Raw genomic sequence first — 15,773 nt, 5'->3', positions numbered from 1 at the left:
TTTATATTCATATTATCTACTAGAACCCCTGTTCGGACATATTTCTGTAAGTTACAGGTCTACAATTTAAAAAAAAATTTCATGAAAAACAGTGGATCACTTTTGGTACAGAAATCTAGACCTCAGTGTAACGCTTAGGTGGTTAAGTATACCTAGTTTAGTTGTTCAGAGTGATAAACAAAACGTAGACAATAAATATGCTCTACAGTGGGCAGAATGAATAGAAACTAGAAAGTTACATATATTGCACGTTTTAGATTGACATAAGTATAGGGTTTTAATTCCAATTAAAATTACTCTTAAGATTACCCTTCACATCCCGTCCCATGGACACAACAGGAATTGAGAACTTTTTTCCATTTTCCCTCACCCTAAAGCTAGGTACACATGTGCAATAACTGTCGTTAGAAAACGAATGTCTAACGATTATGCACGATTATTTTGAACGATCTTATTGTGCACAATTCTGTACATGCTGTAATGATACGATTGTTCAAATATAATCCACCAATAATGTACACACGCTAGATACAATTGTTTGAATGATGCAGGAAGTGACATGTAAAGGAGAAAGTGTACTGCAAAACCATACACGATCACTGAACGATTGTACACACAATAGATAATGAACAGTTAACGCCCAATTAGATCCGGCGGGATGATCGTTCGTTTCCAGTGACAATCCTTGTTCATTGGCGTCGTTGTGCACTTTTTTGTTAACGATTTTTGGACGAATGGTCGTTAGTCGTTCGTTTCCAACAATAATTATTGCACATGTGTACGCAGCTTTAGTGCTTTTGAAAAATTGGTCACCAATTAGAGAATGTGAATCTCTATTCTGTTCAAAACTAAAAAATAAATTGTTAGTTTTAGATAAAATTTAGGTTGCAATCAAAATATTTTTTTTTCTTTTTGGCCCCACTTCCTTCTTTAATCTTGAGACCCAAGGCAGCAGCCACATTCATTACCAGGGTGCTCAAGCAATAAGGAATATTAGGTCAAACTCAGCTTTATCAGTAAAAGTTAAGATTTGCATGTAACCTTTGCTTTCAAAATTTCTGCATCTGCTGATCATTTTATTGTGCAGTTTTTACACTGACGGTAACCTCTGGTTATACATTTTTGACATGTTTTAATTTTATTCAGTTAAATAACAGACAGTATAAAGGACTTTGTCTTCTATTAAGTAGGTCAACTAGATGATTTACAGAAGTAAAAAGATGATGAGGTTTGAATATCAAACATTTTTATTTCTCCTACAAGAAACAAATTATAGTAGTCATTCTTCCAGGACTGAATCTTTCAGGCACTAGGACAGATGGCTGTTGTTTTGTTTATGTAGTAAGGAAATAGGGAGCAGCTACTCTTGTTTTTCAGTGTGGCCAGGTAAATACATTTCAATAAAAGACTTGAGGCTACATGATATTAAACGTGGTTATGACAATGCTTTCCTGGAGCGAATAGCTATTGGACACACACTGTTAAGGTCTTGACCTAAGGTCATCCTGAAAAGTCTCCAACTGCTTCACACTTAAAGCACCTTTATTTTATTTTCACAAATAAACACAAATAAGAGACAAATAAGTCTCTTACATGTCCCTCTTTTTGTGCATAGTTTTTTATGTATACCATCTACACTGATTTGAAAAACTGGGCTGAATAGCTGGGTACATCTTCATTCTATCAGTCACAGAAAATGGTACAGTAGAAAGGAAGTTGAATTGTAAATGGTCAGCTGACATGTTAGGTTATTCTCCTAATATTATCATAAGACATAATGATGCTATTTTCTTGTACATTTGATGGTGATGAGCTGTACTTCTGTGTGTTTTTCCCCTAAATTACACATTCTTATTCATTTTCAGTTCCTTCTGTTTGTCAAGCTGTGATTAATACACTTTTATCATGTCCTTTCTATAAAAATGATTTGTTGTCTTGCATAAACCACTCGAATGAAGTGTGTGAGCCAGCCTCTGTCAATCTTCTTCTTTATAGAAAGGGGTCGGGTCTGCCCAGAATTACCTTCAGCTCCACCTCCTCTTAAACCCCCTCAAAAAAATCTTCCTTCCAAAAATGTAGCTGGCAGTCATAAGAAAAATGAAGCAGCTACAAAACAGCCTGCGGTTAGTTCTAGTAAGCAGCCACCAGCCACCCTTCCCAAGCCAACACATCGAGCAACACGCAACACTGGTAAGTTTGGCAAGGCTTGATGGCTTCATTGCATGTTTGTGCAGTGCATCCCCAGGCATGTCTTCCCATAAACCCCTTTATCATCTCAGTATTCCATGATGTGAAATGCATATTTCAGATCCCTTCCTTACTTCCTACTATATGACAGCCAAGAAAGGTCCTTCAATTCAAACCCCACTTTCCTAAAAGTCATAGATCATTGCTTATATTGGTAATGTGTGAGCGTTGCTATGTCTAAGGGAATAGACATAGTCAGCAAACCCAGAAGAAGTATAAGTAAGTATTGGAAACGACCTAACATTGCTTAGTAGAGGTGGAAAGACCTCTATATGTTTTTAAAGCAGTGGTTCACATTATACTTTATAGAAGCTGATTAATATTGCTATTTATGTCTTATTTGTTAGAGTCAACTGAGAAGACTGTAGGAGTGCCTGAGACAAAAACAAAAAAAGCTGTCACAACTTCAAAAATTTCTGCAGCATCTGCTGGGCCAAGCCATAGGAAAGATGAACCTTCCAGCAAAAAACCTGCCAAAAGCATTTCCAAACAACTGTCTGCTCCGGCACTTAAGACAACAAGTAGAGCAGGCACACAGGAGAACAGTAAGTATATAAGGAAATCTAGTAACTTGTGTAAAGTGAAAGAAACAGGGCGCATCCTTAATGTAATACCCACTTTAAACGCCAACCTTACTGACTATTCTAAAGTATTTTCATTTTCTTTACTCTTCTGAACTTCCCAAATGCAGTTATGTTTTGTCTTGGTTATGAACAAAACAGTTTAGTTTTAGTGATGTTAGTGGTAATTTAAATCATTCTATCATTTTTGCTAAGTGTTACATTCATAGTATTAAATTAGAGGATTGTTACAGTGGGAGTATGGCCCAAACTTCTAAAGAGCATGTGGTTAAAATCCTATAGAACTTGAAACTTTTTTGCTTTCTTCAGCTGAGAAAAACATTAGCAGACTATTGCCTTTTTTAAATCTCAGTTATATAAATGAGCTTTCAGGGGTCACATCCCGCTAATAATTTAAAAGTAAAATCAAGATATTGGGGGTTTAGAAGAAAATGTTCAGTTATTGCTTAGTGCCAAATTGAGAAAATTGTGTATCAAGACAGAATACCCTCTGTAACCAACTGGTGACTCATTGTAGACAATAGGACTAAAGGCTGTGGGTGAAACTAATTAGCCAGACTGAGCTCATCTGAAATAATATGTACTGTATATTTGTGGTTTTAGGCAAAAAATTATATTCAGGGGTAATATGGAACCCTTATGCTATTCTTTTTTTTTCCCTTTAGATGCCTCTTCGAGTAACAGAAAAACAGCTGCTACTAAGACATCTTCTTCCACTCTGGCATCAACTTCTTCCAGGCCAAAAGCTTCAAAAGAGCAGTTATCCAGCAAAACTGGGATCTCAACCACTCCAAGAGCCAAAAAATTACCAAGCAAATCTTTATCTGTGGATCAGCCTCTGTTGTCGAATGCTAGTTCTACAGGCCTAAAGAAACGGGACAGGACTGAGCTAGCTGCTCAGAAGGTGGACTCTGACATACAAGAGAACAATGCAACAGAAAATACTCCCACTGAACAGCAGAAACCACAGTCCACTTCTCCTGCTGTAAAGCATCAGTTAAAAAATCAGTGCAATGTTTCTGATACAAGTCAAGAAGAAAAGCCACGCAATGACTCTGCCACTGTTTGTGAAATTTTACAGTTACCAGAAAACAGCAATGACAGCAAAACTACCTTAGAAATAGCCCATGTGAATGAAGAAAATACTGAAAGGTGATTCATAATTTAGTGTTTACCTGTAGAAAGATCTGTCAGCCTCATACAAATATGTAATATTCAGTATTGTGGGCCCAATTCACAAAGCTTCCAAGGCTGGAGAGGATACACTTTGATCAGTGAAACTGGGTGATCCAGCAAACTTGGAATGCAGTTCCTAAAAATCATTAGCTATTTGTTAGCAAATGTTTTCAATTCTGAACCAAAACGGTTGCAGATTTGCTGGATGACCCAGCTTCACTGATGAAAGTGTATACTCTCCAGCCTTGGAGAGCTTTATTAAATCAGGGCCTTTGTTTTTAAAGCTGTGCCTGTGAAGGTTTGTCAAAAAAACAATGCCTGTATGAGAAGCCTTAGATGAATGTTTTTTTGTTCCTTCCTGAACTTAATACTGGTTTATACTTTAAAAATCTTCCCTATAATGTAATTGCTTTTAGCTTATAGCATGTGTGCGTGGCCCCATTCATTTCTTTAGGTGAGCCTTCAGACATCCAGCAGAGCATGTGTCCCCCATGTAAATTATTAGGGGCCTGGTGTAGGGAAAGTAAACAACATAGCAAGGGCTGTTTTGCTACAAACGCTGTAATTACTGGAACAGTGAGTAAGGAAATTATTTTACCAAGCTGGCTTGGAGAGAATTATAAAAGGACAATTGTACTTAAAGCCCAATTAAACACAAAATTGAACAAGGTAAATCCTATAACGTAATAAGTGCTTACAAAGAATGTAAAAAGGCAAAGTGGGGAGTACAAATATCTTTTTTTATGTGCCAAATGTGCTTTCCTACTGCACGAAAGCTCATTTCCTCTCATCCCTGAATTCATCCAGTGGGAAGGTCAGTCAGATGTGACCAACTGACACCCAAAGGTAGGATGAATATAGGATTTCACATTTCCCAACATCCCTGCAACACAGAAGAAAACATATGTCTACATGAGGAGGAACAAGACTTGTAGTCACAGGAAGAACGGTGTGAGCATTGTAGGACAATCTTTTAGCAGAAACCTTAAATGCAGTCCTGGCTTTGTCTATAGGTCCACAAGTAAAACCAAGCACAGTTACACAATGGGTTTCTAAATTTGTAATGTTCAGATCCAAAGGTAATACGCTAATCAATATTACTGCTTTAAGAATTTGGTTTTAACAAGTTAATTCTCAAGACGAACCATGTGACAAAATAATATACAAAGTACTTGAAATTTATTGCAAAGTTCATTATTACACAGTGCAATAAATTTAAATACTGTATTTAAATATAGCCTTTCATCCATCTTGATTGGTCAGGCCAGGATGAAGTAATTCCTGCACATGTTGTGGGAGTTCATTTAGTCTCAACCCAAGGGTTGCCAGGATACCCAACCCATCCTGCCATCATCATGCAGCTCAGCAGTCTCCTAAAAGAAAGCATTGATCAGGCGATCAGTGTGATTTATTGCAGAAGGGACATCACCTGTGCCTTTCTGAAATAAAGACCGTCCCTGTTAACAATTTTTTTTTCAAAACTATAGTTCCACTTTAGTAGGAAAGTAATGTGCATAAATAACAGTAAATAACACTGTATTCACAAAAATTTGTTTCTATAGATTAAACTGACCTTTTTAACAATTTCAAGGAATCAAACAAAAAAAAAAATAGATTCTATTTGCTGATAAGTAAAAGTTTGAAATTTCAGTAATGAAACATTTGTGGAATAACGAAGTTTTCTGTAGTAGTTGTATGCCAGTACGCGCGAACCTCTATCCACACCATGACATCCCTTTTCTTTAAATGACACCCCCTTAAATAATGAGTAATATTGATAAAAGTAAAGCTTTCTGTTCCATAAACTGCTCACATTGAAGAAAATACATTTTATGAGGTGATTACAGAGCTGCATTTATTTGTGTTATGGTTATGATGTTATGTTTTGTTTGCCTAGACTATAGCTTTAAGTGTAAAGCACACAGAAATATTTATTTTTGCATCTTTTTACCATTGTGTTGGTTAGTTCAGCAAAAAAACTAATTAGATCTGGCTCTCATATCAACTTTAACATTTTGGAATTTTGCATTTACTTTCTGTCTTGAATTCAGTCTTTACCCGGGCAGGTAGAGAGGTGAATTTTTACAGAATTGCATTACACGCCTGGCATATAGTCAACCCCCTTGTATCCTTTGTATCCCACATGCATTTCCTTTCTATATATGGTAACAGTATTCATTTGTTTATGTACTATTTTGCATAGATTCAGAGGTGTCACACAATAGCCTTGTAACACAAATATGTTTTTTTTGGTCTGTGTTTAGTGATGTTCCTTTAATAAGCCATGAAGACACCTCAAGCCTTAAAAGCCATGAGGTGACAGATGAACCTTCTGAAACTTCAGTCATTCCAGATGGAGACAGTGAAGGCAAAGAGAGCCAAGCAAGTGATTCTGACTCAGATGGACCCATCCTCTACACAGATGATGATGACGATGATGATGACAGCACAGAAAGTGAGGGTTACTAAAACATCTACAGCAGACAATTGTCTCCTTTTAACTGCAGAGAAACCTCAGTCTTGCTGAATAGTATTATGTGCCATCATGACATTCTATATCACCGTTTTGCCATTTCTGTGCTCGTTATAATGTAGTTCCACATTTAATGAGAAAACTTTCAGCTCACCCCCACACCCTACTAAAATAGCACTGGCAGCTTTTCTGTTAAACATGCAGCTATTGTTGTTGCAGCTGAATTAACTAGGAAACCATCTTTATGAATATTAATAAAACTTAAGCATTGATTTTGAGTAACCTATTGTACCTAAATATTGCTTAGCATAAACATGCATTACTTCACTTGATCAAATTATTGTTTACTAATGTGTATTAATAATGTAAATATTAGATATTGGTATTATTGTTGGGTTTTTGGAAAATTGCAAATTGGCCTAAACATCCAACATTTGATTAAGTTGTATTGTAATTGAAGAAATTTTTTTTTGAGCTAATTACAGTTAGCTTGTTTAACCCCCCTAGCGTTCTAATTCTGTCATTTTTGATGCAAAAAGTGATCCTATTTTTTTTGCGTAGAAATTTTTGTTTATATTGTGGGCCTGTAATTCTTAGGATTAACTCCCGGGTATAATTATTATATTTATTTATTATATTAGAATCATAATTTATAAAATAATACATAATTATAAATCATTATTATAAAAAATAATGAAATATTAGCCCAAAACAATGTAATTTATCCAAAAAAAAAAATTTAATCAAAAATTTCCTTCTGAAATTTTCCAAACAAGGGTGCAATATTATTGATTAATAATAATATAAATTATATGCAGATTTTAGAAAAAAAAATTTACTTCAATTCAGGAAGTGATTAAAAAGTCATTAAAAGGTCAGGGCTAATAGCGTGCAAAATGTAAATCAGGGCACTGGGCAATGATGCTTGGTGCACTACAATATGTATTTATACTTTTATTATATGTTTTGATGTGTTTTTACTTTAAAAAAAAAATTTAAAAGCAGATTACATAGTAATCTGCTTTTAAATTTCCCGCCCCCAGAATCCATCACTCCACCGCATCATCCGGAAGATGTCACACATCTTGCCGGGTGATGCGGTGGGGATGTCCCCGCCCTACTTCATTCCCCTGCTCGCATCTCCCGGAGGCTGATCTCTGGGTGATGCGAGCAGGAGAGTGAGCAGCGGGGACATCATCCCCTACTCCCGAGGGTGAGATCAGCCTCCGGGAGTAGGGGATGATGTCCCCGCTGCTCACTCTCCTGCTCGCATCACCTGGAGATCAGCCTCCGGGAGATGCGAGCAGGACAGCAGTAGATTCAGGGGGTGCTGCCAGCGGGAAATCTCCGCTGGCATCACCCTCTGGATTTACTATTGGTGATCGCATCTGCAGTTAGATGCGATGCACCAAGCAGAAATCCTGCATGGTGCATCGCATCTAACTGCAGATGCGTGCATCGGGGTGGTGGGGACCCGGGCGGTATTTAAAAGCAGATTACTCCGTAATCTGCTTTTAAATTTCCTGCCCGGCCACGCCCCCCAACGGAGAAGCGCCCCGCCATCACAGCGGGATCGTGAGATCGCCGCTGGAGCGCGGGGATAAGGTAAGAGGGACCCTCAAAGGTACCCCGAGTGTGACTCGGGATTACCGCTTTTTGCAATTTTTTCCACCCCGAGTCACACTCGGGAATACCGCTAGGGAGGTTAATAGTAGTAGGAAGTGACTGTTCTGTACAATAAAACAGTCTCGCATGAAATTCTGCTGGATTTTCCAGCCTAATATTGCTTGAAACTGCCCCATAACAACTTTCATCCAAAAGGAATGCTCCCTTGCTTTTTTTTGACAACAGGCTTACAACCCCAATATTTGCAGAAGTGCATGTTACTGTACAGCAGGACAAACAAAAAACCTGAATGCTGTCTTATTTTAGCCTGCCAGACAGACCTCAATTCAGAGTAGGAAAATGTGAACACTATTAAATGTATATTTTGACTTGGGTCATGAATGATGAATTTGGCTAATGCCCATGTCTATGGCCTATGTATGGTGCACCAGAAATAGCTATAAAACATTACCCAAAAATTATATGTAATTCCGGCTATTTATTTTATGATTCTTACCTCCCTACACACTTATTTTCTGGTTCATCATGGCAGCTTCCTGTGTCAACTCTACTTTCAGACTTATTACTGAACAAAGAATCATCTGCAGAGAGGTTACATTACTAATTGAGGTTGTTTCCTTTGCAAAGTGAATGACAGTAAATAAAGTATACAGGGGGTTCAGTTTTCATATGAACAATTTCTATTTCTTTAGTAAATCAACCCAAATCAATGCCCACTTCTAGTGATAAAAGGTAAATAACATAAGCCAGTGCTCCACCCAAAATGTTTATTAAGCTGGGTGGTAAAAAATTGTAGGTGGGTGGCAGCCCCTGTATTGTGACCTAACTCATCAGTAACCACCCAAAAACAGCCTGGTGGTTGCTAAAAAATTTCAGGTGGTGCACCCAGCTAAAAGGAGCTGGGGAGAACACTGTAAGCATTAATGCTGAACAAGAAAGTAAGTTTTGGGTATGCAGTGTTGCAGAGGTGTGTAATTCACAAGCCTGGCAAAACATAAATGAACAAAATCCTGACAAGTGCCAAGTACAATATATATAGTACAATATATATACTTGGCTGCTATTGTGCAGATACTGTATATTTATAGTCTTTATCATCCAGTTCCTCAGCAATCTTTCCTCCCATATTTGTAATCTATTATCACGTAGTAATATATTATTATTATATTATTCATTGTTTTAAGGTACACTAGCAAGTAAAATCCGCCGTAGAGATACGCTGGCTATAAAACTTGGGAACAGACCATCAAAGAAGGATCTAGAAGACAAGAATATTCTGCCACGTAACTCTGAAGAAGAGCGACAGGAGATGTGGCAGCAGATTGGAACAAAACTAGTGAGGTATATGCATCCTCAAGATTTTTTCTTTACATAACTAGGGGGAAGTATCTATGAGTCACTGTGCCACCTCTATTTCACATGCATGGGCGTTTTTGGCTGTTTTGGGGCATTTGTAGGGCATTTTACCCTATTGTAACTTGTCCTTGCCACATATCCTGTTTTAAAATGTATTTACAAATGCTTAAAAACTCATACAAAAGCTTTTATAAGTGTTTAAAGTTAAACTCAGTGCAGACTTAGCCTAAAACTTTTGTCTTAAAAAAAAAAAAGCTTTAAATTTTTCTTTCCTTGCGTCACTCTCATGTGTGACATTATTATTCTTAAATACTGTTTATAAAAGAGGTACTTCTCTGTTCCTCCATTGTTTTTGACATTGATGACCTTTTTGGACACACAACACAACATATTTGTTATATATTGACTAATCAATTACTTGCTGCCTTTGTGGATCTGCATGAAGGGGTTTTTATATGTACAGTGGTACCTTGGTATAAGTCCTTAATTCGTTCCAGATCCTTGGACAGGACTTATACCAAACAAATTTTTCCCATAAGAAATAAAAGGAAAATGATTAATTTGTTCCCATGAAAAAAAATCCTTTTGTTAATGGCATATTATACATTGATGGGGCTGTATAAAATAATTTAAACACTGCTTAATGCTGAAATAAATGAAAATTTAACCTCACTTTACCTTACTGAGAAGAGTTGCGCGCCTACTAGGATGGTGCTGAGAAGGGAGGAGGAGGAGATGTTATGTAATTCACAGAGAGTTATAGCGCGAGTTATTTACTGAATGGTAGCAACTGGCATACTGAGGCTCATGGTCAGTCGTGGGTTTGTCTCGAGAGAGGTAAATAAGGGTAGCGGGCAGTGGTATGACTCATTCTGACCCATACAAGTTCTAGGGCAAAGGTTGTATACCAAGCAAAATTTTTCGTGTCCAAACAGGACGTATACCAAGTTGGACTTATTCCAAAGCGGACTTATACCGAGGTACCACTGTATGTCTGTTTGCCTATATTTTAAAAACCAGTGAGAAATGGTTGGCAGCATCCTAGCATAATATGCATTTGTACACACAAGTAGGTATATTCTGGTTAAAAATATAATAATAGTAATAAAAATAAATATTAGCATTGGTAGCAGTAATTTTCTTTCCTGTGTTTTCTTTGTTCCTCACTATAACAGACATTTTTTTCATAATGATAACAATTTTGTGAAACCTATATAGTAATATGAGATTGTTCCCACTTACCAATTACTTATTTGTCATGTAATTTGGAGATTTTCTTAGCATCTGCTGTATTAAAAAATGTGGTTTGATTTTGTTCCATAGGAGACTCAGTCAAAGGCCCACCAGTGAAGAGCTGGAGCAAAGAAATATTCTAAAACGTAAATATATAGCACTTTAAACTAATCAGGATTTACATTTAATAGGAGTGTATCATTTTCAACTGAAAGATGTTTCACTGATTATAAACAGTGTGCATCAATAAAGGGTTTTTCTTTTTATCCGTAGTAGCTAAACGTAAAAAATGTTGTTCAAAGGTTGTTGCATTAGAGAATTCCAGACACTTGAATATTTCTCAAAAAATGTATCAGATACGATTAACTTGGGTTACACTTCTAAGGATTCAAATATTCAGAAATATAGCCAACATACATCAACCCATATTTGAGTGACTGTTACAAAAATACAATGATTTGAATGATCTTGTACAGCTGAAAATAAACTGTTTATACATAGCTTAGAATTAATGTAGATTTTGCCATACGGTTTTCGATATGAAGTTTACATATCCTCCAGAGCTTTGCTGTTGGAAGAAAAACAGCCTTCTGGTCCTTATGACTATTGCTGTATACTCATTAACTAGTGCTGGTCACAGTCATGTATATCTCTACATTTTAGTTTCATGTGTGCCTGTAGAAACTAAACACACTAGAGTTGATTTACTCAAGGAGTAGAGATTATTTAATGTGTTAATTAATATTTGCTTAGCTTAGTTAGGTGAAACTATGTTCATTTGGAATACCCAATCAGGTGCAACAAAACATTGATTTTGCTTGCATATGACTAGGTAAATAAAGCAACTATATTAACTAAATTTCACTAAATTAACATACAGTTACCCATAAAATATAACAAAAATTCATAGTTTTAAGTTGCTGTGACTTTTATGGTGTTTTCCATAATTTTTGACTTATGGACAGTAGATCATCTTCCTGCAGTATCCGTGCACAGAAATCAAATACGCTTTAACAATTCTAAATTGTATTTATTAAGGAGTAAAAACTGAGGTATGTAAAGGTGCATTTCATTAGTTAAACAGAAAATGTGCTATGATCTAATATGTTTTTGGACTTCTGCTTCAAAATCCAGCTTTCAATGACAGGAAATCTCTTCTAGGAAATGATTTTGTAAACAGCTGAGTAAACAAAGGGAAAAGCTTCACAATGGTTCACACTCCAACCTGTTATTTACAATAGAGATAAATGCAAAATTCTGCCAAATATCGAAGAACAAAAACACATGTTTTTGTTACTGTCCTATATATATAGTTTTTTTTTTTTATATAGTTTTTTTTAATATATTTATTTATATCATATTCTGTTTCCCCAGTGTATGCTGTATGATGTAACTTCCATTTGCTTTTAACATTTTTAGTCTAGAGATTATTAAGCTGTTTTACTCATCAACTTCAAAGTGTTTTAATATCTTTTTCCATCAGAGAAAAATGAAGAAGAGGAACAGGAAGCAAGAAGAGAACTAAAGCGAAGGCTTACTCGCAAGGTAAAAAAAAATCTCTTTGACATTACACAGAATATGCCATATAGGATTAAGGTTATTTGGGGTTTCAGAGGGAACACTTATCTGCAAGATGCCACAGCTAAATATCTTCTAGGATAACATTATGCCAAACACAATTCAATTGTAAAGATTAATATAATATTTGATGTATATTTATAATTGTTACCACAGCTGTTCCCTTTTTCTGCATATATGTCTTGTTATGAAGTGGATGACGTTTATTAAACAATTGCAATGCTGCTGCTGATCTAAAAGAGTGCCAAAAAAAATCACTATAGTGTGATTACAGCAACACCACCAACTTCTTCATTTCAGAAAAGATATAGAGACAAAAACATAGAGTGCGTGTTTAATGGACCTAAATATGGGTTTAAATTAAGAATTTTAAGATAAATTATTGGCACAGAGGATCCTTTTGCTTGAAACTGTAAATTAAAAAAGGGGTATTTTTATCTATGATAAAACTAGGGTTCTAGGGAAAAAAATGTTCTTAGGGCAGAGTATCACTCTTCTTGCCTGGAGCTCCATGCCAAAAATTAACAGTGCTATTCTCCTGGATTGCATTGGATAACTATGCACATGGATGACACACATCTGCCAGTACTTGCCCCAGTCTTGATTGCATCAAACACACACATACTTATTTAGTTTACAAATGCACCCTATTTCTTTTTTTAATTCAGATAATAAAGATTTTATTTCACATACATAAGTAACCATTTGGCTAAAACAGCAGTCAGCAGTCAGCATTTGTCATAATGTCACTGTATGGCCACCATATTGGAACATTTTGACACACTCTGAATGTGCTGTCGACACCCCAGTGTTGTTGGATTTCTCACTCCCTGAGTCTACTCAGTCCCCAACCCTGCCATGTCTTCTCCTGTTCTTCCAGGTCCAGTGTCTTGTTTTATAAATTGGTTGTATAACAGCTCTTGTAGTCTGTGGGCCCTATTTATTTATCGGGGAGTCTGATATTTCCTCAAACATTCCCTGGTGGGAGTATATTACTGCCAATGAAACACATGGACCTGGAAGATTCCCAAAAGGAAATGTTTGAAGGAATGTCTGATTCCCTGTTTTATAAATAGAGCCCTGTGAATTGTATTATCCCAGCACCTGGCTTCTTTTGCCAGGACTCTACACAGTGCTGTGCATGCTCTGTGTATAATTAAAAAAACATAGTGCTAGCAGGTAACTAATTGTTTTTCACAAGAAGTCTCTTCTACAAATAGACACTACCTGCTGGCAAATTTTCACTTTTTAAATTAAATTCTACTTTAAAGACACCCCAGTCTCATACTGTAGAGTCTTTGTAGGTCACGGTTGACAAGAATTATGCAGCTACTATATTTAGATAATTTATTGATTAATTGTGAAACAGAACAGATTGTTGTTTGTTACTAGACAGTTTACACTAAACATGTAAGAATAGTGTCCTGGATTCTTAGCATAAAGTGTGGGCTTTCGTCTTTTTTTTTATGCTGTTTACTATAACAACTTTCTTTTCTGTATACTTCTTATTTACAGCTCAGCCTGAGGCCATCAGTGGCTGAACTGCAGGCCAGGCGTATCTTGCGCTTCAATGAATATGTAGAGGTTACAGATTCTCTGGACTATGACCGCCGAGCTGATAAACCCTGGGCAAGGTTAACTCCTGCTGATAAGGCAAGAGCACATACTTTCTAGTAGCATTCATTGTGTATTCATTGTGATATTTAACCACTCTTCACACCACTGTATCTTAAGCTGCGTACACACGTCCAATTTTTATCGTTGGAAATGAACGAACGACCGATTGGCCAAAAATCGTTTGTAAAAAAAGTAACCAATGTACGTAGCTTTAGTTGTGACCTTCCTTAAGCCGGGTACACACGTGCAATTATTGTCTACTGCTGTACATACAGCATCGTTCTGCTCTATGGAGTGGGGAGAGGGAGAACGACGGAGCGGCACCCTGCTGCACGCTTTGCCTTTTCCCTTGCATTAGGATCATTTGTCGTCCATCGTCCGTGGATCCGCCAGGACGGTCGTTCGGACGATGGATGACGGGTGCTGTACACACGCCAGATTCTTGCCCAATATTGGCCCTGAGACGATTATAGGGCGAGAACCATTGGACGTCTGTACGTAGCTTTAGAAAGGGACTGATAAATTATTTTAGCTAGTACGTAGATCATCACTATACATTACAATCCATGATGCATGTGTTTGTCTATCAGACATGAACCATTTATGCTGTTTACTTATATTCAAATTTTTTTTTTTTACATATTTGTCACCTGATTTGATCCTGATGGATTTTAGCCAGATCCTAGTCATGTTTATGATGTCTAAGTGCAACTTTAAAATGCACACATTCAAACAAGTACAAAAAGCTAATACAGGTTTTCCAGACCTGTAGATATGTTTCACAAGCAAATGACTGCTAGCAGGGGTATGTTTGCTAAATATATATATATGCAAACATGTGTGAAGTGAGTAGGTTTTCCATCTAAAAATACTCTTGCAGCATTGGTGTATCTGCTGAAGGTATAAACATTCACATATGTATGATGTGAGTATATATCTTTATTCATTTAACTAAGTTACTTTGCATTGTATATCTAGCAGTCATCAACTGTCTACAGTCAGACTGTGATAAACAAAAACAATATATATATATATATATATATATATAATAACTACTTAACAACCCTACCCTCGTACCATATTTTGTACCAGAAACTAATACAATTAGTACAGCTTAATATCTTAAAATATATATTTGAAAACAATCAGTACATTGTCATAATAGGTTTGCTATATTTATATACCCACAACATATCCATAACAATGGATACATTTAGTCCTAACAAAGGCTTTTGGAGAGGGTTGGGGTTCTGCAGGGTTTGGGTAATAGGACTGTCAGCAGAAGTCATGGGACCCTGTACCCAAAGCCACCATTAGCAGACTTGGCACTTCACAGATCATCATTTAAAAAATGAGTAATGAAATTTTATCGTAATGTAATTTTATTTTCATTAGATATACAGCAATGAACAGCTCAGGGTCAGCCGATCTAAAACTAGATTTCATGTAATCAATAACAGGACAGCTATATTCCAGTAATGAATCAGAAAATCATTATAAACAGCAAATCTGACAATCCTCAAACATTGTTCAGTGCTGCAGATAAAGTTACAATTATTTAAACTTTTGCTAAAGCATCTTTCTTCTTTCCATGAGGAATCAGAAAGGAAAATAGGTCAGCAGATGGCATGCCTCTCATACAAAGAAAATAACACCAGGCTAGAATCAGCAGAGGATCTAGCCAGATTAAAGTCTCAGGAGCTGGTTATTGTTCTATCAATCCCAACATCGGAGAATATAACTTGTGTTAGTTTTATCAAAGACCAGTCAGGATTTCTACACCTAACTATTTGGCAGCCCTGAGGCCAACATATAGAGAAGCATAGAGCAGCTAATTAGAAGTCTGCCTCCTCTTCTCTGTCTGTGCTCCTAAAGGATTACCAAAT

The 15,773-nt window shown here is 36.5% G+C and overlaps 2 protein-coding genes across 6 annotated transcripts in view; both read left to right on the top strand.

Annotated features, from left to right (window-relative positions):
* TAGAP (T cell activation RhoGTPase activating protein) overlaps nt 1-15,773 on the top strand; it is a 181,082-nt gene that overhangs the window by 58,197 nt on the left and 107,112 nt on the right. The window lies entirely within an intron of this gene.
* PHACTR2 (phosphatase and actin regulator 2) overlaps nt 1-15,773 on the top strand; it is a 125,465-nt gene that overhangs the window by 106,139 nt on the left and 3,553 nt on the right. For 4 of the 5 annotated variants that reach the window (XM_072409009.1, XM_072409013.1, XM_072409011.1 and 1 more), the window contains exons 5-12: nt 1,996-2,190; nt 2,595-2,792; nt 3,494-3,980; nt 6,269-6,459; nt 9,288-9,444; nt 10,783-10,838; nt 12,176-12,237; nt 13,786-13,923. In XM_072409009.1, the coding sequence (XP_072265110.1) occupies nt 1,996-2,190; nt 2,595-2,792; nt 3,494-3,980; nt 6,269-6,459; nt 9,288-9,444; nt 10,783-10,838; nt 12,176-12,237; nt 13,786-13,923 (1,484 nt within the window). The remainder of the gene's footprint in view (nt 1-1,995; nt 2,191-2,594; nt 2,793-3,493; nt 3,981-6,268; nt 6,460-9,287; nt 9,445-10,782; nt 10,839-12,175; nt 12,238-13,785; nt 13,924-15,773) is intronic. The other variant, XM_072409010.1, reaches the window with a different exon arrangement.

The sequence above is a fragment of the Pyxicephalus adspersus genome, chromosome 4, assembly GCF_032062135.1.
Source record: "Pyxicephalus adspersus chromosome 4, UCB_Pads_2.0, whole genome shotgun sequence".
Classification (NCBI taxonomy): Eukaryota; Metazoa; Chordata; class Amphibia; order Anura; family Pyxicephalidae; genus Pyxicephalus; species Pyxicephalus adspersus.
The sequence above is the reverse complement of the archived record's forward strand: the minus strand, read 5'-3'. Positions and strand labels throughout refer to the sequence as shown.